The sequence below is a fragment of the Panthera onca genome, chromosome D2, assembly GCF_046562875.1.
Source record: "Panthera onca isolate mPanOnc1 chromosome D2, mPanOnc1 haplotype 2, whole genome shotgun sequence".
NCBI classification, from domain to species: domain Eukaryota; kingdom Metazoa; phylum Chordata; class Mammalia; order Carnivora; family Felidae; genus Panthera; species Panthera onca.
Window position 1 is genome coordinate 72,158,939 of NC_138349.1, and position 25,933 is coordinate 72,184,871.

At 38.8% G+C, this 25,933-nt stretch overlaps 1 protein-coding gene across 1 annotated transcript in view; it reads left to right on the top strand.

Annotated features, from left to right (window-relative positions):
- Positions 1 to 8,369, top strand: part of TSNAX (translin associated factor X) — a 32,208-nt gene extending 23,839 nt beyond the window's left edge. The window contains exons 5-6 of the mRNA XM_060642816.3: positions 3,588 to 3,715; positions 6,764 to 8,369. Of these exons, the coding sequence (XP_060498799.1) occupies positions 3,588 to 3,715; positions 6,764 to 7,141 (506 nt within the window). The 3' untranslated portion in view covers positions 7,142 to 8,369. The remainder of the gene's footprint in view (positions 1 to 3,587; positions 3,716 to 6,763) is intronic.
- Positions 8,370 to 25,933: the final 17,564 nt, after the last annotated feature.

The window sequence follows — 25,933 nt, forward strand, 5'->3', positions numbered from 1 at the left end:
AATGATTTTGCTGTCTATTCTGAGAACCATGGAGAGCTATTTGGGCTTTAAGCAGGAGAGTGATGTGATAATTCTTTATTAAAAAGGCAAATATTCAGTAGTGTGAGAATGGATGAGAAAAGGTCAGAAGTGGATGGGGTGGGGAGATCAGGAGACTCTTAGAATTGGCAAAACAAAGAGGGGGACTGCATGTGGAAGGAAGATTGTGAATTCATTGTTGGGCGTATTGATTTTAAGGTCCTTCTGATGGAATTGTCAAGTATGTATTTAGATATATATGTGACTCTGAGCCAGAGATGTGAAGTTGGGGGATGGCAGGGTTCACTGAAGCCAAGTGTAAGTGAATTTGAGAGAGCCTGGGGCTGATAGAGGCAGAGACTAAGAAGACCTGGCCAGAGAAGTAGAAAAAAAGGGAAATCGGAAGATGATGCATTCAAAGGGACCAAATGAAAACTTGTTTAAAGAATTCCTCCTTTCAAGTGGTCAGACTACTGACTGCTGCTAAGATTGAAACTGAAAACGTGTCCATTCAGCTTACGAAATAGTATAATCTTAGTGAGAGCTGTTGTGGTCTAGAGATGGGCTCAAACTAGGATGAAGTAGGTTGAGAAGTATGAGGTGCGGTTATCGAGGAATGTGGCAGAAAGTAGCTCTGAAGAGGAGAAGAGAGATAGGACCAATAGATGGAGAGATCTGAGCATGTTTTACTGACCATTAGCATCCGACAGAGAACATAAATAATGTGGAGCATCGAAGGGAGAATCTGCCTTCAGCTTCCCACTGGGACTGCATCTTTATCCTGATCCTGGGGACAGTACAGCCTCAAAAGATAAAGTACCTCCTCTATAACGATAGGGGTAAAGGGGAAATAATACCATTTTTTATTTTCCTAATTCCCTATTATATTCATCAGGGTCTGAACAGGAAACGAGCCGCACAGTAATTTGAACAGGGCAAGTTTAACACAAAGAATTAACTGTGTATGAGGGGAAAAAAAGAATTAACTGTGTTGGAGATTATCTGATGAGAGGAAAATTGTACTCTAAAGAGTATAGGAATATCAGAGGGACAGCCACTACCCCAGGGCTAAGGCCAGGGCATCCAAGAGAGGAACAAATCTGGAAGAGTGCACCCCTCAGCCCCTTGAGGGCGTGGCCCATTGGGTGGCAGGGGAGTTTGCTGAGGTGTGGAGCAGATAACATTTTCTGGGAAGCTGTCTATGGGGAGGTGCTGTGCCATCAGGCTCCTTGCGCACGGTGGTGGCTCCCTGGGGAAGCTGCTCCCGAGGAAATGCCACGTGCTACTGGCCACCTCAAGCACCAGGTTGCCCCACATGTAGAAGGCTGCTGGGGGGGGGACACACTAGAACGAGGAAGAGCGCCTTCTCCTCCTCTGCTTTCCTTCCAGTGCTGTCTACCAACAAAGTTCAATATCGTGCCAGCTGGCAAAGGAGAAACGTTTTAGAGTCCGCCTCCATTATCCGAAATAGTGGAGCTGAGAGACGGTAAATTGGCAAGTGATGTCTATTATTGATCTTTAAAACTTTTTCCACTGTTTTGCTATAATGATTATAATGATGAATATCCTTGCGCACGTGTCTTCTGTGTGGCTCATTCATAAGAGCTGACCGAAGGAGAGCCTATTGACAGATACAGCGAGTGGTCCTTAGGTTTTGCTTTTTCTTTTTGTGTGCACGAAGTTCTTTCTGGAAGGAAATGTGAAGTACAGATTGTCTTTGGGAAAGAGAAGTGGGTGGTCACCTATTCTTAAAACTAAAATTTTACAAAAATATTTTTTATTGTAAACGTAGAAGATGTTATCTGTTCTGTCAACCTGAAGTTTATTGTTTCATTTCTCAGCATGTTATAGTTTATTAAACAGTGACCTATTCTATCATGTCCTGTTCTGTCAGCTAAAGGCACCGATTTCTGACCTTGCTTCAACATCACTCGTGGCCCCAAATGAGTCAGGATATTTTCATTCAGTTGTTTCCTCTTACTGCTATCAGAACCAAGTCATCCACTTCCTTTTGTGTCTTTGACCCTGCTGCGGCATTTGATGCGACGATACCACAGTGGGGTGAGCCTCAGCGCTGCGGCCGCCACGCCTGACTGTCGGTGTCAGGGCTGGGAGTGTTCTTCCCAGGTGCCAGGGAGACAGCTTGGGCTCTGGGGATTCTACTCAGTCCTGAGTTTTCTTTCTGGAGTCAGAATTCCTTCTTCTCTTGTTTCTACAATAAAGCCTTTACAAAGAATACTGTTTCTTAACCCAGCAGTAATGATAATCATTTTAAGAAATACTTTTTCCCTGAATCATCTTATAGATTATGCCAGAATAAACTAATATTGAAAATTGTGGCCATAGAACTTTGGTTTTTATACATGTATATATTTTTAATGTTTGTTTTTTTATTTTTATTGTTGAGAGAGAGAGAGAAAGCGCGTGCAGGCAGGGGAGGGGCAGAGAGAGAGGGAGACTAAGGATCCGAAGCAGGCTCCATGCTGACTGCCAGCAGAGAGCCAGATGTGGGGCTCGAACTCATGAACCATGAGATCATGACCTGAGCTGAAGTCGGATGCTTACCTGACTGAGCCACCCAGGTGTCCTAGAACTTAGTTGTTTTAAAACACTTGAAAAAGTATAGTACTACTTTCGACCTTTACCAAAATTTGTTTTAATTCAGTGTTAATTTTGTAGAACTTACATCTGATACAAGATTGTATTGCTCATTTGTTTTTGTTTTTTTTTTTTAATGTTTTTATTTTGAGAGAGAGAGAGAGAGAGCGAGAGAGAGAACGCACACGGGGGAGGGGCAGAGAGAGAGATTTCCAGGCAGGCTCTGTGCTGTCAGTGAGTCCGTGCAGAGCACTACACGGGCTTAATCTCGTGAACCATGAGATCATAACCTGAGCCCACATCAAGGTCGGATGCTTAACTGACTGAGCCACCTAGGCGCCCTGTTTCTTTTTTTTAATTTAAATTATCAAAGTGGAAAGGAGTTATCTGTTCTTAGATCCATTTTGGAGTAGGAGGAGAAAAATAGTATTTTGTATTTTGACACTTTATTCTGCATTATTTAAAGTGTTTTCTACCTATTAAAATTTCAAGAAAGATCCAAATGGTGTTTAATTTTATGCTTCATTTGATTAAGTCATTATCTGTTTTGTTGCTTCAGAGAGCAAAAATTAATTGTATAGTTTCTGTTAAAGCCTTAATAATTTTTATAATAGGCTTTCCTTAAATCAATTTTTTTTCTAAAAATCTTTGACATTTCCCCATAGCAGAGAGAGTAGATTTCTAAGACTAATGCCGCATGAAGTAGAAAGAAGAACTTGAATCCATTTGTATTTGAGCTGTTCGTAAAGTTCAGTGACAGAAATGTTTGCTGTGTTCAGTACTGATCCCCACCATCTATCCCCAGGTAATTCTTAGTAGTCTAAGTATTGAATCCAGTGCCACCATTATAGTTAGGCATCCATTAAGCTTTTGATGAGCTAGGTGTTGTGCAATTTGAAGTTTTTTTTATTAATGACAGTCTGACTAATGTAATGGTTGTTCCTTAGCAATTTTCTTGGTTGGTATTTCAGGACTGCAGGAGTATGTGGAGGCAGTCTCTTTTCAACACTTCATCAAAACACGATCACTTATCAGTATGGATGAAATTAATAAACAATTGATATTTACAACAGAAGAATATGGAAAAGAAAATAAGACCGTAAGAATTTAAAATCACTTCACATTTTTATATAATTTATGTAACCGTATAATGGTTATAGGAGGTTTGCTGGCTTATAATGCTGAGAATATTGAGACGGTAGTGTTCTTTTCTAGAGTGTGGTTTCCAAGATTCCCAACTAAGGAAACGGTCTTTTAAAATAGTTTTGTTAGTGGATGGAACAAGAACAGCTATGGGTATGTTGTGGGGAAAACAATGCTGTTCACCTAAAGCGCTGTTAAGTGATTCCTGTTAAGTCCACTTTTGATTTTATTGTGCATTTACAGTGGGCCTTTCGTAAGCACTATCTCATTTAATTCTTTCATTAACTGTATGAGGTAAGAATTTTTACTCTCATTTTGCAAAGAAGTGGGCGTTAGAGAATTTAAATAACTTCTCAAAAGCCACACAACTAATTAAGTGTGGCAGAGCTAAACTTTGAAACCAGGTGTTTTGAAATGTAAGCCAGGTGCCCTTGTCCACCCTGCCACTGTTTCTCACAGTGTGCTGCAGGAACCCTTGCACCAAGTATCTACCTCAAAGGAGTGTTTTACAGGATTTGATTGAAAGGTTTTCAATTAGGCACTGTATATAGCATATGACCCATACGTGCTCAATAGTCAGTTAATATAAAATTGTTATTATATTAAGTGAGAGCTCTTAATCGCTTACTAAGTCCCTAAAACTTGTATCTGAAAATTCTATAGCTATTCCGAATTAAGAAAAGAGAAACTTTTGCAGTTTGACTTTCAAGTGAATACTATTTTTACGCTGGGTTTCAATATATAGTGTTCAGGCAATGAAAGAGGAGATTTTGAATATTTGGTACTTCCTGAGATACCAATACACTTAAGGATAAAATTAGTTTTTTCCTGTCTTTATTTTTCATAATTTTTTCTTTATTGTTTTTTTGTTTTTTTTTTTTTAACATTACTCAGAGCCGGAATGGGCAGGCAGAAGATGGAGGAAGCTGTAGAAATACTGTTTTCTTGAATATTAACTAAAATGTTAGCATCAAAAGGTCAGAGTTAATTTGGCATGACAGATACAACTTACTTTAAGGAAGCCACATATATATTTTCTCAGTTTTTAAAATTATAGGAAGTTTATGAAGGAGGATATTCATTTTTGAGAAGTAAAATTCCTGTATGTCTTTTATGTGTTTAGTGAGGATTGCATTGCAGAAAGAAGTAAAGAGCCTATTTGATCCTGTATCCGAAGTTACCACACCCTTCTTTCAAGTTCTTTCTAATCGAGAATGAAAATATCAGGGCAAGAGTGTCAAGAGAAACTGAGAGTAAATGCGCTGTTTTCAGGATTTAGGTAGTAAGTTATTTGAAGATTATGGTGTCATCATATTCACATATGCTTTTCAAAACCAGACCACATTCATAAATAGTTTTTCCTTTTAGTGCTAAAGATTCTTGGCGCTAAAACTTCTGGGATTTGATAGGGGAAGGTATTTTGTTCTGACTTGCCTGTTGAGAATATTGTCAAAACCATTTAAATTTCTCAGTGATTAAAGTTCACGTTCCTTAATGTGACTTTCTACCCCTGACTGTCCTTTTGGAGTCATCCTGTACCATTTCTTACTTTAAACTTGACTCAAGGAGATACCTCACTGGTTCCTCAAACATACGACACAGTTCTCACCTGCATGCCTTTGCGGTTCTCTCTGCCTAAAATGGCCTCTAGTATAATTGCAACTTCACCTAGCTGAGTCTCATATGGACTTCGAATAACAATTTAGGCATCTCCTCTTCCAGAAAGGCTCCAGTAGAGCAAGGAAAAAATTGTTGTGGAAAGAGGAGATTGACATGATGGTAATGGTGATAGCAGCTAACATTTATTGAGTATTTACTTTGTGTTGGGCATTATGCCAAGAACTTGGTAAATGTTATCTCATCCTTAAAATAAACCTCTGAGGTAGGTACTGTTATCCCATTTTACAGATGAGGAAACTGAGGTTTAGAGAGATGAAATAACTTGCCCAAGGGCATACACCTTATGAAGCAAGGTCCTGGAAGAGGTGGGAGGAGATGGGTCAAGGTCATTTGGAAGAGTTAACCTCAAACAAGAGGAGGGACAACTCATCATCTGAGACTGGAGGATAGAAGGTAAAGATGGATATGGACGTAAATAAGTTTTTTTTGGTTTTGTTTTGTTTTGTAGGAATAAGGTAATTGAGAGAGCTTGTGCCAGGTGATCTGGCACATGGCCAGCTCAGTGATAGTAGACAAGATTGTCTACTCAGAGTGGAGAGGTTTGGGATTGAGTAGGGGGCTAAGGAGAGTTCTGGTAAAGGTTTGGAACAGTGTCTGAAGAGTCAGGAGAGAGAACTAGAGGAATAAGTAAAAAGGATTGGTGAGTAATTTGTATAAATTCTGTATAGCTGTGACTATCATTACTGTTTCTTGGGGTTTTTTTTTTTTTTAGCTCTGTGGTACTCAGCCACTTGAATAAAGCACTAGTGCGAGTAGATTTTAATATTGATGCAGGGTTGTGTTTTTGTTGGGCAGGTGCAGTAAAAAAACAAACAAACCCACAAAGGAATCTAAGGGCACTGAGGAGGACGTAACAAGAGAGTAATAAATCATGATGGTCAGTGCTGAGTGGGGATGGAAGAGAGGCCAGAAAGGGACTGTAAGGGACTTAGGAAAACGTGAGTGTATCACCAACCTAGAGGGCTTTATGACTTGTCATTTAGATAACTAAGTGACCGTCATGCAGTAAAGTCATCAGACTTTGTTTTCAGAATGTTTTAATTTTATTTTGTATGTCAAGTGACGTTGGGAATAGTTGATTTTAAAGTGCTACAGTATTAGATTATGAAATTATCTTGAAGTCATTTAGTTCAGCTTTCTACCCAGGGCATGAGTTCTTCTTGTAGCGTCCCAAATGGTCATTAAGCAAAAAAGATCATTTTATTTAGAGATTAGCATGACTGATCTGCTCTTGATTTTATACTTTATAATGAATGTGATACATGCATATTCACTCTTTTTCACGTTGTATTTTCTTTGTGTGTGTGTGTGTTTTCTTTACCAGCCCTCCTCTGATGCACAGGATAAGCAGTTTGGTACTTGGAGACTGAAAATCACACCTGTTGATTACCTTCTGGGAGTGGCTGATTTAACTGGAGAGTTGATGCGGATGTGTATTAACAGTGTGGGGAATGGGGACATTGACACCCCCTTTGAAGTGAGCCAGTTTTTACGTCAGGTTTATGATGGGTTTTCATTCATTGGCAATACTGGACCTTACGAGGTTTCTAAGAAGTTGTATACTTTGAAACAAAGTCTGGCCAAAGTGGAGAATGCTTGTTACGCCTTGAGAGTCAGAGGCTCAGAAATTCCAAAACATATGCTGGCAGATGTCTTTTCGGTTAAAACAGAAATGATCGATCAAGAAGAGGGCATTTCTTAGAATACCGTCCTCAGTTGTTATTCTCTTGAGAGACCAGTTTGTAAGACTGTTATTTAGTATCTCGTGGGGCTTTATTGTGGCTTTTAAATAGAAATGTTTTCAGTCGTACTTGTTTTAAATTGTAAACAAGCTGTACATAAAATTATCGAAACGAATCATTTCTTACATCTTACTCATGAAAGTTTGCATACAGAGGTTTGCATATATGCCTATCTGTATTTTTGCTGGCTGTAGTTGATCGTTTATCTTTGTAACGTGAACATGCTTCGGAGCGCACTTTTTGCCATACCTATTTTAATTTACGTTGTGTGAAGTGTGGAGTGGTAGTATTTAGCGGAAGCCATTTATAATTTAAGTTGGTGATTTTGTTACATATAGAAAAGATTTCCTAGCTACACATCTGGACTTGAGCTTCCTGTTAAAATTTCTTGGTAATATTTTGTGAAGCCTCCAAAATAGGCTTATTCCGTAGAATAAGAATTAAAAATTATTAAGTTATCAATATACTTAATTTTATGAAGTATTATAGTGAGAATTCATATTATATTCTGGCCAGTTTTTAGGCCATTTTGAACCCATTTGAAAGAGCCTTCCAGAAAAATTAACAGGTAACCTAGATTTTAGTTTCTACATTTAATTTTTTTATCCTTTAGCACATAAAGTCTGGTAGTGAATTGGAGCTAACATCATAATATTTTCCCTGGTGTTTGAGTTCAATTATATACTTGTACATACATCTGAAAAGCTTTTAGTAGTGATTATTTAGCAATTCTTTTGTTGTCGTTCTATTACATTAGGCATGTTTCTTATAGATGCATCTATAAGAAATTACATTTAAATAATTACAGTGAAGTTTGAAATTTTTGAAATACTGAGTTAATTCAAGCCTTTATAGTTGTCCAGTTGTGTTACTTAATAGTATAAAAAGTTGCCAAAGAAAATTTATCATGTACAATTCAGCAATAAGACAATTGTCAACACAGTTGGGAATAACAGTGGTAGTCTTTAGTAATATTTAGAATTGGAACTTGCCTACTGAAATTAGTTCTAGATTATTCCCTGTGATGTGAAACTGATGTGAGCATGACACTATTGGCTGACAACCAGACATTTCCATTTGGTTTTGTGAGTTCTGAGAATCTAGATACTGGATTTTATTTTTGGAAAGATTAGCTGCTCTGTTTGCAAGGCCTGATTCTTTGAAAGTGAAATTTTCCAAAAAAAATAATCATGTAAAGGAAAATAAAACATAGACATGCCTAATAAATTAGGTTGGTTGGTTTGTTTTGGTGGTAGCATTTCTTTTGGTTTCCCTATTTGAAGACACACTGCTAAAATATAGTCTCATTACGTATTTCTGTTTCTTCTGCCACTTGAAGTTAAATTTATAATGTTAAAGGTAACATAAATAAATGGATTGATGAATGTCTTAAAGATGTTTAAAACTGAAGTCTTTAAATAAAATATTAAAAGAAAAGTTAAAGCTTATTTTTTGATCATATTGAGAAATATTTAATCAAAAGGTTGTAGAATTTTGGGCCTAAATAGGAAGCCTAGTATAGACTAACTTAATATGGAGATTTATTACTTTAAAAAAAAATTTTTTTTTTAATGTTTATTTTTGAGAGAAATAAGAGTATAAGTTGGGGGGAGGGGGGGTGTCAGAGAGAGAGAGAGAGACAGAGACAGAATCTGGAGCAGGCTCCAGGTTCTGAGCTGTCAGCACAGAGCTGAACATGGGGCTCGAACTCACAAGCCGTGAGATCATGACCTGAGCTGAAGTTGGACACTTAACCGACTGAGCCACCCAGGTGCCCCAAGATTTATTATTTCTCAAAATAAGTCCAGAGGTAGGGAGGGCTTCAGGAAGGACTTCTCTGTACATCCCATTGACCCAAACTGGGTGACATTCTTATCTTTCTAAATTATTTAGTGGAGAGGAGAATGATATCACCTAATAGACCAAAATACCGTTTTTCTGAGAGGAGAAGGGCAAATAAAAGAAACTGAATTAGGGCATTATCATCATACGAGAAGGGGAAAATAGCCTTGGGGTAGGCAGTCAACAGTATTTACTACCCATGGATTGGTGCCATCGCTGTTGGCGGTGCATATTGCATATTAATATGCAATATTAATTGCATATTATAATTACATATTGCATATTAATAGAGTAGGTGTTAGGACAGGATAGTAGAGGATCTCTAAATATATCCTGAATGTTTTTCAGTTTTAAAATAGTTGCTCTGATAGCATCAAGTGTTGTCATGTTTTTCATTTTTCATCTTTATTATATATTTTTTTTTTTCAACGTTTTTTATTTATTTTTGGGACAGAGAGAGAGCATGAACGGGGGAGGGGCAGAGAGAGAGAGGGAGACACAGAATCGGAAACAGGCTCCAGGCTCCGAGCCATCAGCCCAGAGCCTGACGCGGGGCTCGAACTCACGGGCCGCGAGATCGTGACCTGGCTGAAGTTGGACGCTTAACCGACTGCGCCACCCAGGTGCCCCTCATCTTTATTATAAAAAGAAAGTGGTTCTAGGTTACATGGCAAGTTACTGACAATTCTGGAATAAAATTGGGTTATTTCCTTCATAAGTAATTCCTGCATGTATTAAATCAGTGGTTTTCAGAATCCACATTGCATAGCCATAGGGCTTTTTGAGGGTGCCTCAAAGAAAGGTGCTATGTAAATGGGTGATTGGCAGAATGGATTGAAAAACTTGATTCAAAGTCTTTGCTCTCTATAAGGATTCACCTTAGATTCAGACACAAATAGATTAAAAGAATAGAAAGAGATATTCCATGCAAAGAGTAACCAAGAGAGAACCACACACAACATAGACTTTAAGGCTAATATTTTTGTTTTTGTTGGAGACAAGAACAATATGTAATGGTAAATGGCTCATTCCATTGAGAGTATATGGCGATTATAAACACACACACACACACACACACACACACACACACACACACACACCACAGATCCTCAAAATACACGAAGCCCGATCTGACAGAACTGAAAGGAGAAATAGACAATTCAACAATAACAGTTGGCAACTTCCATTCCTCACTGTGAATAATGGATAGAAGAACAAGACATGAGTAAGGGACTCGAGGACTTGCACAACGTGATAGGCCTGAGAGACCTACACAGAGCACTCCACCCAGCAACAACAGCAGATACGGTTTTTCTCAAGTGCGTGTGGAACAGAATCCATAAAATGTCAGGTTACAAAACAAGTCTCAATACTTTTAAAAAGCTAGAAATACAGAGCATGTTCTATGACCACAAATGGAAGGGAATTAGAAATTAATAACAGGGGCGCCTGGGTGGCTCAGTCGGTTGAGCGTCCGACTTCGGCTCAGGTCATGATCTCGCGGTCTGTGAGTTCGAGCCCCGCGTCGGGCTCTGTGCTGACAGCTCAGAGCCTGGAGCCTGTTTCAGATTCTGTGTCTCCCTCTCTCTGACCCTCCCCTGCTCATGCTCTGTCTCTCTCTGTCTCAAAAAAAAAAAAAAAAAAAAAAAAAAATTTAAAAAAACATTGAAAAAATAGAATACTACCTATTAAAATTAACAAAGCTACATCAGAGACAAAAGCATAATGTGGAGTAAACGTAACTGAAAAAAATGTTTTTAACCTGAAGAAATAAAAAAGCATAATCTTAATGTTCAAACTTCATAATAAAAGATCTATATGTTGGGCGCCTGGGTGGCTCAGTTTTGGTTAAGTATCCGACTTCGGCTCAGGTCATGATCTCATGGTTTGTGAGTTCGAGCCCCGCGTCAGGCTCTGTGCTAACAGCTCAGAGCCTGGAGCCTTCTTCGGATTCTGTGTCTCCCTCTCTCTGTGCCACTCCCCTGCTCATGCTCTGTCTTTCTCTCTGTCAAAACTAAATAAACATTAAAAAAAAAATTAAAAAAAATTAATAACAATTAAATTGGGAAAATTCACGAATCTGTGGAAATCAAGCAACATATTCCTGAATAACCAGTGGGTCAAAGATGAAATCACAGGGAAATTAGAAAATCTTTCAAGAGGGATGAAAACCACAAAACACAATGTATGGGATGCAATGAAAGCAGGATTCAGAGGGAATTTCTTTATATCTTTAAATCCCTACATTTAAAAAGAATGGGGTCAAGTCACTAACCTAAACATCTATCTGCCTTTAAGAAACTGGAGAAAGAATAGCAAACTACAAAACAATTAAAAGAAAGGAAATGGTAAATATTAGAGTGGAAATAAATGAAACAGAAAATAGCATCAGACCAAAAGATGGTTTAGAAACAATCAACCAAATTTACAGAATGGGCGTGGGGATTGCAGGTGACTGCTAACAAGCACGGGGTTTATTGCTGAGATGATAGAAATGTTCTAGAACTAGTGGGAATGGTTGCACAACTGTGAATATACTAATACCCACTGAATTGTACACTTTGAGATGGTGAAATTAATGTTTTGTGAATTGTATCTTTGTAATCATTTTTAAATGCTTTTTAAAAAGTGGATTGATTGCTTCGTTGAAATTTTGCTAGTATTGCCTGTGAAACTGGGTGTGATATTTTGCTTGTGGGAAGATTTTAAGAAAAAAACTATTTGTTCAGTTTCTTTTATTGTTTAGGACCATTCGAGCTTTTCATCATTTCTTAATGGTAAGTTTCAATGAGTTATATTTTTCTCAGGTTTTTTGATACAAAGTGTTATTAGTATTACTGCATTTTTATATCTTGGCTATATCTGTAGCCATAATATCTATTTGTGTTATCTCTCTGTACATACTTTTTTTCCTTCTATTCAGTTTTGCCAGATGTATTTCCATTATGTTAGTCTTCAAAGAGTTACCTTTTGCTTTATTTGGCTTTTTTCTTTTAATTTTTCTCTTTCTTCTTCTTTTTTATAAATTCCAGTATGGTTAACATACAGTGTTATATTAGTTTCAGGTATACTGAATTCAACAGTTCTATACATTACTCACTGCTCATCATGATAAGCGTACTCTTTTTTTTTGTTTGTTTGTTTGTTTGAGAGAGGGGGGGGGAGGGGCAGAGAGAGAGCGGGAGAGAGAGAATCTCAAGCAGGCTCTGCACTGTCAGCGCAGAGCCTGCTGTGGGGCTCCAGCTGACGAACCAGGAGATCATGACCTGAGCTGAAGCCAGATGCTTAATTGACAGAGCCTCCACGTGCCCCAGTTAAGTGTACTCTTAATCCCCTTCACCTATTTCACCCATCCCCTCCACCCATCTCCCCTCTGGTAGCCATCAATTTGTTGTCTATAGGTGAGAGTCTGTGTTTTTTTGGTTTGTCTCTTTTTTCTTTGTTCATTCGTTTCTTAAATTCCATATATGAGTAAAATCATACGGTATTCTTCTTTGACTTATTTGACTTCGCATTATACTCTAAGTCCATCCATGTTATTGCAAATGGTAAGATTTCATTCTTTTTAGTGGCTGAATAATATTCCATCGTGAGTGTGTGTGTGTGTGTGTGTGTGTGTACATATATACACCACTTCTTTATTCATTCACCTATATTGCTAGACATTTGGGCTGCTTCCATACTTTGGCTGTTGTAAATAATGCTGCAATGAGCATAGGGGTGCATAAAACTTCTCAAATTAGTGTTTTCGTATGCTTTTGGCAATACCCAGTAGTGGAATTACTGGATCGTCTGGTAATTCTATTTTTAATTTTTTGAGGAACCTCCATGCTGTTTTCCACAGTGGCTGTTAACAGTTTGCATTTCCACCAACAGTGCGTGAGGATTCTTTCTTCTGCACATCCTTGTCAACAACGTGTTGTTTCTTGTGGTTTTGATTTTAAGCCATTCTGACAGGTGTGAGGTGATATCTCATTGTGGTTTTGATTTGCATTTCCCTGATGATGAGTGATGTTAAGCATCTTTTCATGTGTCTGTTGGCCGTCTGGATGTCTTAGGAGAAGTGTTTGTTCATGCCTTCTGCCCATTTTTTAACTGGGACGTTTTTTGGGATTGAGTTGTATGAATTCTTTGTATATTTTTGGATACTAACCCTTTAGCAGATCCGTCATTAGCAAATATCTTCTCCCATTCAGTAGGTTGTCTTTTAGTTTTGTTGATTGTTTCCTTTGCTGTGCATTAGCTTTTTATTTTGCTATAGTCCCAATAATGTATTTTTGCCTTGTTTCCCTTGCCTTAGAGAAATCATTGCCTTTGCTCTCTTCTAGGGTTGTTACAGTTTCAGGCTTCATATTTTGGCCCTTAATCAATTTTGAGTTTATTTATGTGTATGGTGTAAGAAAGTGGTCCAGTTTCATTCTTCTGCATGTGGCTGTCCAGTTGTCTCAGCACTGTTTGTTGAAGACCGGCTTTATTTTTGGTAGTCTGTTTTCTGTTTCATTGATTTATACTTTTATTCTTTACTTTCTTCTACTTTTCTTTGGGTTGTGTTCTAGTATCTTTAATGATTATATTTTTTACATTTTTAAAAAGTGTTTATTTTTGAGAGAGAGAGAGAGAGAGAACACGAGAGCAAGCGAGGGCGGAGAGTGTGGGAGAGACAATCCCAAGCACGCTCCGCACTGTCAGCGCAGAGCCCAACGTGGGGCTCAAACCCACGAACCGTGAAATCATGACCTCAGCCAAATTTGGAAGCTCAACTGAAAATCATGACCTCAGCCAAATTTGGAAGCTCAACTGACTGAGCCACCCAGGTGCCCCAATATTTTTTACATTTCTAATTTTTTTTGAGATTTTTTTTTTCTCCAGGTCTTGAACACTGATTTTATGATTTGTTTCAATAAATGCTTCTGGAATACATAGTAGTAAGGTATGGTGCTGACTAGTCTCCTTTCTGTATAGCCCTGGATTGACCCACCTTGATTTCCTGTTTTTAGAGGTCTAAGGGTTCCCCCCCTCTCCCCAGTTGGGGAATTAGTGCGTGCCTGATTAGCTTCTATTGGCTAACTTTTATTGTTTTCCTCCCCATTCAGCCCTTAACTCTGTGGCTTCTCTTAGTATCCTCTATCTTGTCTGTTCAGAAAAAGTACCTTTGGATTGTTACAGAAGTTACAATTGTTAGTTTGTTTTTGAAGAAGTGCTTTGGTTCTCTCTTCAAGTGCAGTTTGTTGCATCCAGAATTACAAAGGTGTTTTTGGCAACTGTTGCTGCCCAGGGCAGTATTCATTGCTGCTAAGCCAGAGATCAGTTGGTCTTCCAGATGGTTCAGTAAGCCTCTGTCAGTTCCCAATTTGGGATGGCTCTCCAAACAATGAACAGGGTCCTAATTTCATTGGCATTCGTGAGGTTTTCAGTATCACTGTTCAGCACCCTCTTATTCTGTGCTCTGGGGATCCCAGAGGGATTATGGACAGGATCAGTGTCCTTGGACCCATTGTACTTAGAGCCACCCAGAAGTCTAGGAAGTATCTCATGGTCAACAATTTGTTCAGTATGATAAGTGTCACATTTGCAACTCATAGCTTTTTATCTATTTATTTACTTATTTACTTATTTATTTATTTATTTTAGGCAAGACTTGAAAAGTTTTTAGGTGATTTGTACATCAAATTCTAACCCACAGGTTAATAGCAGCATTGCTGTTTGTCTAAAAGTGCATGTATACAAATTCAGTTGATTCTTACAGCTCTGAGGTAGGCAGGGAATGATCATATCCCCTCCCCATGCGTATGCTTTCCTTCAGATCCTTTTGTAAATAATGTAACTAAGACCTAGAGAGGTTGGTTAAGTAACTTGCTCAACGTTATCTACCACATGTTAGACAAAAATTTGGGTTAGAAGCCACATCTAATGAAGTTTAGATTACAGCTTTTCTGCATAGCACACTACTTTTTGTGGTTCTAATATTACATGTGACCTTGAGCGGGTTTACCTTCTGCCTTAATCTTTCTGAAACTTCATTTTCTCATGTGTTGAATAATACCTACCTTACTTTTCTCAGATGTTTTTTATGAGTGGACAATATAATCTGGGTGAAAATGCATTACAGAGTATGAAGAACCCAGGAATATAACTTACTGACTAGACTATACCTGCAAAATTTTGCATGTAATTTTAAGGAGATTCATCAACCCTCAGAAATCTCTATGAATGCTCTCAAACTAACTCCCTGAATCCCAGATTTAAAACATTTTTCATAAGAACAGTCTGAAAATGTCTTTTACCCCACACCCTTGTATAAACATGTTTCCTCCATTGTGATCTGTTGACAAGGGCAAAACTCGATTTTGTTCTGTAAGTGAAATTCTGATGTTACGTTAGAATGTTTCTCTAGTGAGAAATGTCCCTGACTTTCATGTCCTTCTCAAATGGGTCTTCAACCTTAAAAAGCTAAGAATCACTGGTCTAGATGGTGTTTCAAGGTCCCATGCATCCTCAAAGGCTTGTAAGTCAATGGATCCTAACTGGATGAAGCAATTCTCAGGGTTTATGAAGTAGTAGGATTTTCTTTTGGTCATTTGTTTTTTAATAATAAATGAATTTTTGTTGAATGAATGTCCCAAAGTTGTGCCCTAATAAAAGTTTTAATTTGTAGAATCACACTGATATTTTAATTCAGACATTCACCTATCATGACTGTTCTTATGTTTATATAATTTGTGTGTCTCAAGAGAAAGGTTTTTGCTTTTGTGGAATAAAGTATACATAATTTTCAGTCATGCCATTTTCAAATTTAGGGTTCCTTTTTTTAACCTTTATGATCATTTGATCCCCCCCCCCCCCTTGAGATATACTTGACAGGCAACACTGTACCTTTAAGGTATGCAAAGTTGATCTGATACATTTATAAATTGCAAAATTATTACCACAATAGTATTAACACACCGCCTCCATCCCATCACAGTTACTTTTTTTTTTTTTTACACCCATTACCATACATAGTTACCCACCATTTCTTTTTTGTGGCAACAAACATTTAAGATCTCTTTTAGAGACATCTAAGTATATGAAACAATACTATTACCTATGTACATTAGATCCCCAAACTTGTTAGTCTTTGTGTACTCTTTGAGCAATACCTCCCTGTTTCCCCACTTCCCAAACCCTGGCAATCACCACTTTTTGTTTTTTTTTATAGACTCTGTGTAAAGGTGATATCATACAGTATTTGTCTTTCTCTGTCTGACTTACTTTACTTAGCATAATGCCCCTCAAGGTCTTTCCAACTTGTCGCAAATGGCAGGATTTCCTTTTTTCTCATGGCTGAATAATACTACATTGTGTGTGTGTGTGTGTGTGTGTGTGTGTGTGTGTGTGTGTGTGTGTGTGTATTGCATCTATATCCATATACCCATGGACGGACACTTAGGTTGTTTCCATATTTTGGCTATTGTGAGTGCTGCAGTCAACATGAGAGTGCATATATCTTCAGTATCCAGTTTTCACTTCCTTTGGATATATACCTTGAAGTGGGATTGCTAGATCATATGGCAGCTCTTTGTTTAATACTGTTAAGGACCCTCCACATTGTTTTTGATAGTGGCTGCACCAATTTATATTCCCACCAGTAATGCATTGGGAGTCCCGTTTCTCCACACCCCTGTTAACACTGATTATCTCATGTCTTTTTGGTGGTAGCCACTCTAACAGGTGTGAGGTGATCTCTCATTGTGGTTTTGATTTGTACATCCCTGATGATAAGTGATGCTGAGCACCTTTCCACGTACCTGTTGGCCATTCATATGTCTTCTTTAGAAAACAGTTCCTCTGCCCATTTTAAAAGTTGTTAGTGTTTTTGCTTTTGAGTTGTATGAGTCCTTTATATATTTTGGATATTAATCCCTTATCGGATGTGTGATTTGAAAATATTTTCTCCCATTTGGTAGGTTGCCTTTTCATTTTGTTGATTGTTCCTTTTCCTGTACAGAAGCACTTTAGTTTGATGTCATCCCACTTATTTATTTTTGCTTTTGTTGCTTGTGCTTTTGCTGCCAAAGTGTTTATTTCTTACTGGTCTGCTTTTCCTGGAAAAATCCTATTTGTAACCCCTCTCAATGATCTTTTGAATAGTATATGCAGTTGGATATGCCAAATCACAAGTGTTGCTTTAAGAACCATGACCGAACAGAATCCAGGCAACAGAAGAACACAGGACTCAAAGTCCAGAACTTTTTTCCCCATTCATAATGCAAATAAAAGCCTCCCAAACTTCCTGTCTGATAGAATGCACACACGCAAACATGTTCCCATAGTCGTTCCTAGAACACTTCTTAGTACTTGTGTGTGGAGGTAAAATGGATAGAAGGCTACAGCAACATCAAGTGGGCAGAACCCTAATGCCACTGGTTCTTTAGGAGTGAAGATTTGGGTCATCCACCAGGTAGAGAATCTCAATTAACTGAGGTTTTGGCTAAAGACAAAGGGAACAGAGGATGAGTAGTACAAGAAAGTTGTAAGTATCAATGATCCCGTCAAGAGCAGTTGCAGAAACAAGGACTTGAGTGACGATGCCTATTTTCTCCTTGCTTTTCAAAATGTGGATTTTATATATTAATCAGTTGTGTCCCTTTTTCTTCCTCTCCTTTTACTTTGTTATTTTATATAGAGCGTGTCATCGGTGGCCACCCTTTTTAGTTTTGTGTTCAAGCTACAGGATGGCCAAGGCAGGTGGTATTAAACTAGAAGAGGCATAAGCCTCAGAGATGGAGAGTGAGTGATAGAACTTCACTGGGGAGATGAAGGAATGTGGGGGAGACGCCTTGATGGCATGGAGGATGGTTGCTGCACTTTAGGTGGAGGCATGATGTTTGGAAGTTTCAACCCTGCTGGCGGGATGTGTGTGAGCTCCGGGTACAATGCGGTGGAGACTGCCGGGCATTACCTGTTGGTACTAAACCTGCCTTCTAAACTCTCCCTCCGTGTCTAGGGGCTGGAGGCCTGGAAACCACATTTCCTTGATCCTCTTGCTAAGAGGATTTTACTTTCAGTCTACCAATGAGAGGCACACGTACCGCTTGAAAAACAAAAGAGAAATAGAAGCCGTTATCGTTCCCTCAGCATCAGAGGGCAGGCCTCGCGGCTCGTTCCGAAGGCATACGTGAGGTTTCGCAGGGGCTTTTGCATTCTGTTAATCATCTGCTTCTGTGCGACAGGCAGCTGAGATCATCCGCTGTGGTTTCCTGTAATTCCTGTGACTTGTGGATTTCCTGAATTTGCTGGCAGCTTTCCCTGACCTCCCTTTCACCCAGCTCTTCCAAGGTTTTGGAAGCACCTGTATTATTAAATCCTTTCCTGAGTGTAATACCTAGAGTGCTTTCTGTTCTCCTGGCCAGAACGCTGACTAATAGAGACAGTTTTCGGATACGAAATACAGATGGTTCTTAATCATAGGAAGAGATGCCTAATCTCTCTCATAAGAGAAATGCAAATTAAAATGACAGTTTATCACATTTCATTTCTCAGATGGGCTAAGATTTGAGATTGAGAACACCATTGGTATGGGGAAAATAGGCACTCATGCTGCTGTGAAAAATGGAAATTGATATTGGCCTATGAAATTGATACTGTTCTCCATGGGGATGTTGAGGCAGTGTCTATCAAGTTCATTCATACGTTTATGAAATTACACGTTCAAAAAATACTCATACAGCATTGTTTAGAATACAAAAATGTTTGAAATATGAGTGTTGTCTTATAGAGGACAAATTAAATAAATTATGGTACAACCAAGGGCGCCTAGGTGGCTCAGTCGGTTGAACGTCTGACTTCGGTTCAGGTCGTGATCTCTCGGGTTGGAAGTTCGAGCCCAACATCGGGCTTGCTGCTGTCAGCCTGCCAGTGCAGAACCCGCTTCAGATCCTCTCTCACTGTCTCCCTCTCTCCCTCTGTCTCTCTCTCAAAAAATAAGTCATTAAAAAAAAATTATGGTACAACCATACGATTAAATGCTATAAAGCCGTTAAGAATGAGACAGTTTTGGGGCGCCTGGGTGGCTCAGTCGGTGAAGTGTCTGACTCTTGATTTCGGTTCAGGTCGTGATCTCACAGTTTCGTGGGTTCGAGCTCCGTGTCAGGCTCCGTGCCAACAGTGCAGAGCCTGCTTGGGATTCTCTGCCTGCCTCTCCGTGCCTCCCCGATTCGTGCTGTCTCTGTCTCTCTCAGAATAAATAAATAACCTTAAAAAAATTTAAAAATAAGAATGAGACAGTTTTCGCATGTACTGTTATGGGAAGACTTCCAAGTTATTTTAGCTGATAATAGCAAAATGTAAATATGCTAGTATTGTGGGAAAAAGTTAAAAGAATATGTGTATATGTTTTTGTTAATGCACAGGATACCTCTTATTCAGGCATGAATCCGTACACAGGGCAGAAAAAGCCAGGTGACACATTTATAGGCTTTCTATCATGTAAAGAGCTCAAAACCAAGGACAATATTGGTGGTATTATTTTTATCAGTTTTGGTTCAGTCTTGTCCAAGGAAGATTTGAGATGTAAAACGATGTGCGTTTGTGGAAGGTAGACCAGAGAAGACAGAAGCTTTTGTTTGTAGTAAACTGAGAACAGCTGCTAAAATCACATTTTGATCCTGAGTTTGATAGAATACACGCGAAGCCTTGTTTCCTTAGTGTCTGCAAAGTTGGGGTACACTTTTTAAAGTGTACATATCATTTTGTGTACATATCATTTTGCAAAACTGTACACAAAACAGTGTACATATCATTTTGCAACTAGTTTTTTTTCATTTAATATTAGGGTTTTGAAAGTCACCTTCAGCAATATGAGTAATTCTAGTTAATTCATTGTAGCTGCTACCTGGTGTTTTACTTTTCAGGATAAACCAGTTCTCCATTTCCCTTCTGCTGTTAAGCTGCTGTACCCCAGACCACTCCTTCTCATTTCTTAATGAGCTTAGCTCCTGATTTACTCTCACTCTCTCCAACAGTTAGGCCCATTTTAATCCAACGGCAGGTTCAAGATACATGAAGATAGGTGCACCTGGGTGGCTCAGTTGGTTGAGCTTCCGAGGTCGGCTCAGGTCACGATCTCACGGTTCTTGAGTTCAAGCCCCACGTCAGGCTCTGTCCTGACAGCTCGGAGCCTGGAGCCTGTTTTGGATTCTGTGTCTCCCTCTCTCTCTCTCTGCCCCTCCCCCACTCACACTGTCTCTCAAAAATGAATGAATGTTAAAAATAAATGAAAAAAAAAGATGCATGAAGAGAACTCTTTTAATATACTGGCTTCTCACATATTTAAGCCTCTTTCTTCCAGTTGTATTTCCTCCACTGTACCTCTGCTGTCCACTCCCATGGTTATGCCCAGGACCTTACCATCACTCTATACTTATTAACTCGTGTTCTCAATTGTCTGCATCCCATTCTCTGCTTCATGCCTGTCTTTTTTTTTTTTTTTTTTTTTTTTTTAAATCGGTTTATCGGTTTCTAGTATCCCAACTTCAACAATTCTTAGAACCCTGCCCTGGGACCTTCAACCTGTCAATCCAGTTAACTTTCCACTGCTCATTAACCCCTTTGTAGCCTCTTTTCCTTTATCTCCCACCTTCAATTTCATTGCTATTTATTACTGCTCCCTTGCATACGGTGTCAACTCTCTGGCTCCTCTCTTACTTCATCATACTTGTTGGCAAGACTAAAATCCAGATCGAATCCATCTCTAACTACTTCACACCTGCCTTTATGACACGGAGCTAGGACAGGAAAAATAGCCACACCCACGGGGCTCATGTCAAGCTTAAGACCATGAATTTCATGTGGGTCTGTCTGATTATTGCCTGGCAATCCTACTGTGTTTCCTTATTCCGTTTCTTCTTCCTCTCTCATAGATGACTATTTCGCCTTGCCCCCTCTTTTAGTTACCTCCCATATCACCTCCCTATCCTTCCACTTGGCCAATGGCTATGAAAATTGAAGTAAACAAAGGCGCCTGGCTGGCTCAATTGGTAGAGCGTGCATGCGACTCTTGATCTCAGGGTCATGAGTTCAAGCCCGACGTTGTGCGCGGGGCCTGCTTAAAAAAAAAAAAAAAATGTTGATAGTGTTAAAAAAAAGTTTTGAAGTAAACAGGGAGAATTTTCACAAGCTCATCACATTTCACAGCCGGCATACGCAGTCACACACTCGATACCTTCCTGCCTCCTGCTACTTGTGCTTTTCTCTAGGGTCAACCTCTCCACTCGTGCACTGGCTCCTCTCTCGTCTATTCAAGGACTAGTCCAGCAGTTCTCATCTCTATCCTGAAAGACTGATTTTTGTCTTCCTACTGGAACGTCCCATCAGCATACAAATGTACGTTTATTGTGCATATCTTTGCTTTTTTTTGAGAGAGAGAGAGAGAGTGCACGAGATCCGGAGAGGGACAGAGGAAGAAGGAGAGAGGCAGGCTCCACGCTGAGTGTGGGGCTCCGTCTCATGACCATGAGATCAAGACGTGAGCCAAAATCAAGAGTCAGGTGCTTAACCAATTGAGCCACCCAGGTGCCCCTTATTGTGCATATCTTAAAAAAAAAAACAAAAAAACCCCAAAAAAACCCCCAACTCTTTATTGCCACTTTCTGAAAGACACGTGTATACTTTCTGAATCCAAATCCTCTCTTCCCATCCTCTCTTGAACCTACTTAGACTTTTATCCCTAACATTTTTTTCCAGAACTGCTCTTCTCCAGGTGTCCGTTATGTTATTTAGTTCAGTATCTAACCTTCTGTCCTTATCTGACTCCACCTGTCAGCACTATTTGACAGAAGTGATCATTCTCTCCTCCTTGATACACTTTTCTCCACTCGCTTCCAGCCATCACACTCTTGTCTTCTTCCTGTTTCCCTAGCTGCTCCTCAGTCTCCTTCGCTGGGTCCTTCCCATCTCCTTCACCTTCTAACATTGGACTCACTGCCTAAAGCTTAGTCTTGAACCTCTTCTCTAACTACATCCATCCCCTTAGGTGTCTTATGCAATCTCCTGGATTTAAATAAATACCATGTATATGCTGACAATGGCAGCCCAGACCTCTCTTCTGAACTCCCGATGCATATGTCCAATTCCTAATTCAACATTTCCCTATGAATGTCTGATACACAGGCGCAAGTTAACATGTCCAGGGCTCAGCTGGTCTTCTCCGTTCACACCTGCTCTACATGTTACCTGCTGCTTCTCAGTTGGTGATGATTTTATCCGTCTGGTTGTTGAGGCATACATGATAATTAATACTCATCCTTGACTCCTCGCTCTGACTCACATTCCACATCCAATCTGTCAGAAATTCTGTAGGCTCTATGTTTAAAATACAGCCAGAATCCCAACATTTTTTATTGTCCTGGTCCAAGCCATCACCATCTCTTACTTGGGAGTGTGCAATAGCTTTTGGCTTCTGCCCTTTGCTGCTGAGAAGCCAAAGTGATTTTTGTAGCAGGCAGTCAGATCACTTTGCTTCTCTAAGTCCCAGCAGGGGCTACGGATTCATCCAGACTAAAACAGGCAAACCCTTGCAATGGCCGACAAGACTCTACACGAAATCTGCCCGCACCGCCCCCTCCCCGCCCCCGCCATCCCTTCATTTTAATCTAATATTCTCCCTTTGACTCACCGGCTTCCAGTTTATGGATGTTTACAAGGTCTGTTTCTTCTGCCTGGTTGCTCATTTTCCCCAGGCATCTGCTTGTTAATTCCCTCCTCACTTTTAAGTTTGTGCTAAGATGCCACCTTCCCAACGACGCTTACCTTGACCTAATAATTTCACTTGCCATGTGCCACTTAACTCCCAACTCAATCCTGCTGCTTTATACATTTTCAGAGGGTGGCATTTCATAAACTATACCATGAATGGAGTCTTATTTGGTATTCCAGCATATGGTGTGTGATGTGTAGTATGGAGAAGAGAAGTTATCGTAGTTTTTCATATGGATTGAAAACCCTATCTTTCCCCATGATTTACCATGCCATCTATTATCTCAAGTTCTCATAAGAAACATGGGTTTCTTTTCTAGGCTCCCTTTTTTCTGTATCATTGGTCTATTGCTTATCCCTATACTGCGAAGACATTTGTTAGTTGCTGTAAATTTATAATGAGTTTTGAGAAATTACAATGACGCCCACCTTGTTTTTCTTCCAAATTGTCTTGATATTCTTGTATTATTTCTTCTTTCAATATTTGATAGAATTCCGCATTGTGTTTTAATCTGCTAGTGACTGTTTTCACTTGAAATATATCTTTTCATAAGGAGAAAAATATCTGTAGCTTTGTTCCTCTTATGCATGGTTGAGTTGTCAGGGTGAGCTATGTGGAATCATAGTGAATTAATAATCGCTGAAGTTGGCAGGGAAACACCAACCGTCCATGCAAGTAAAGATTGCAACTTTAAGTGATCCACTTTGTATAGCAGACATTGTGACTTTCCTACAACTAGCATGTTCCAGTAACAGACTTATAAATCAACAGTTTCTGAAACAATTAAAATAAATGTTAATATTACAGGAAAACTCAGGATGACTTTATGATAGATTTAACTTAAATTTTACAATCACAGGCCTGTAAGTTTTTATTAACCTTTTCTTTATCTACTTAACAAGAAGTCAGAGCTAATTAAGAGCCTGTTTTCTCAAAACACCTTTGTCAACAGACTTCCCGACTCCTTTATGCCCACTCTGCCCAAGATCATCATTAACAATTGCAAACAATTGCAGGGCTGACTTGACTTTGATTCAAGTACCCTTTGCTATCCAAGGGTAGAACAATGAATTTAGGACACAAACATTTTTTTTTTCTTCATATCTTTTATTTTTCTTGTTCTGGATAGGACCTCCCTGACAGAGGCATAATGCATAAGGATCTTATTTATGATTGAGTGGAACACTTCTATAATTGTACATTTACTGTGATGTTTGCTGTAGGGTTTTTGAATTTTTTTAGGATTTTACTTTTAAGTAATCTCTACACCAAACATGGGCTTGAACTCACAACCCTGAGATCAAGAGTCACATGTCCCACCAACTGAGCCAGTAAGGCACCCCTGCTGTAGGTTTTTGATACACACTTTGAAGAAGTTCTCAGGTTGCCTGGCTGGCTCAGTTGGTGGAGCATGCGACTCTTGATCTCAGGGTCGTGAGTTCAAGCCCCACATTGGGCATAGAGACTACTTTGAAAAAAATGTAAAAATAAAATAAAGAAGCTTTTGTCCTAGTTTGCTAAGGCTTTTTCTTTTTAAATTTATGATTATGCTAATTCTATCAAATATTTTTTCTTGCATCTATTAAGAATATCAGATAGTTTCTGTACCTTAATCTGTTTATATGGTGAATTACATGAATAGATTTTTCTTGTTAACTAATAGATTCTTGTATTCTTGTAATAATGCAGGATTTTTTTTTTCTTATTTAAAAATCTTCACTCAGGTTTGGTTTTGCCAATATTTTATTTAGTATTTTTGCATCCTGTTTACAAATGAGATTGGCCTCTACTTTTTCATTTTTGTGTTGTTATTCTCTGGTTTTATTATTAGCATTAAGTGAGATCTACTCAGTGGGATGGGAAGCTTTTCCATTATTATTTATAATAATTTTGGGGGCGGGGTTGTGCCTATGAGTCTTTTTTGTCTGGAATTAATTTATCTATGACACTGTATTGTGTTTGCTGTTAGATTTTGGATTTTTCCCTCTTCTTACTTTAGGTTTTCTTTTAACCAAGTCTTCTGCTGTAGTTGTTTTTCTCATTGCTTCTTTCCTGTCTTCTATTGGGATAATGAAGTTTTCTTTATCTTCCTTTTCCTTCTACTGGGTTAGAAGTTCTATATTACTTTTTTGGTAACTCTTGTATTTACCATGCATCCTTGACTTAAAATCTAAGGTTAATCTGTGTTTCTGTCCTCCTCCTGAATTATGTAAGACCCTAGAATTGCTTTGACTCTAATAATCCCTCATCTGATATGTTGTTATTGTTGTCCAGTCTTTTAGGTGCACTTTGTTCCTTCCCACCCTTGCCATCTCCTCTGTGTTGTTGTCTTAGTTTTAGTTAGAGCTTATTTAGATCTACACACAGGCAACCAGATTCTCTGAGTACCATTGTCCTTGCTCCTGTTTCTTTCTTCTAGGATCAGTTTGTTTCTTACCAAGTTCTGGAGATGCTAAGCTGTCTCGGTCTCTTTGTCTTGAAATGCTTTGATTTTGTTCTTACTCTTGAATGACAGCTTCCCTGGGTAGAGAACTTTAACCTGACAGTAATTTTCCTGAAGCACTTTGAGAATAATATTCCATTATCTCCTGGTGTCAACTGTGCTATTTTTGTTTTTCCTTTGTAGAAATTCTCCCCACCCCGCCCCCTCCCAAGCTGTTTTTAAGATTTTTTTTTTTTTCCTTAGTGTCCACAGTGTCATTACAATGGGTTTAGAAATACGTGTGTGGGATGTGTGTATGTGTATGTGTACAGTACTGTCTGGAACTCATTGAGATTCATTGGATATGTGGATTCATGTCTGTCATCAATTCAGGAAACCCTTGAGCATATTCTCTTTAAATACTGCTTTTACCTCATCATCTATATTCTTTTTTTCCCCTTTTTGTATGTCTCTTGGACATTTTCCTTTTATCCAACATATCTCTTAGCCTCTTTTTCACATTTTTTCATACACTTCTTTATCTTTTTGGACTCTATCTGGCTAATTTTCCAGTGCTATTTTGCAGATATCTAACAATCTCTTCATTGCAAGTTAATTTATTTAATTCATTGACTTAACTTTTTTTGAGGAAAGAATCTATCTATGGAGGTTTTTGTTTCAGTAACTTTAAATTTCTGTATATTTTATTTTTCAAATCCTCCTGTTCTTTTTTCATAATGCTCTATTCTTTCC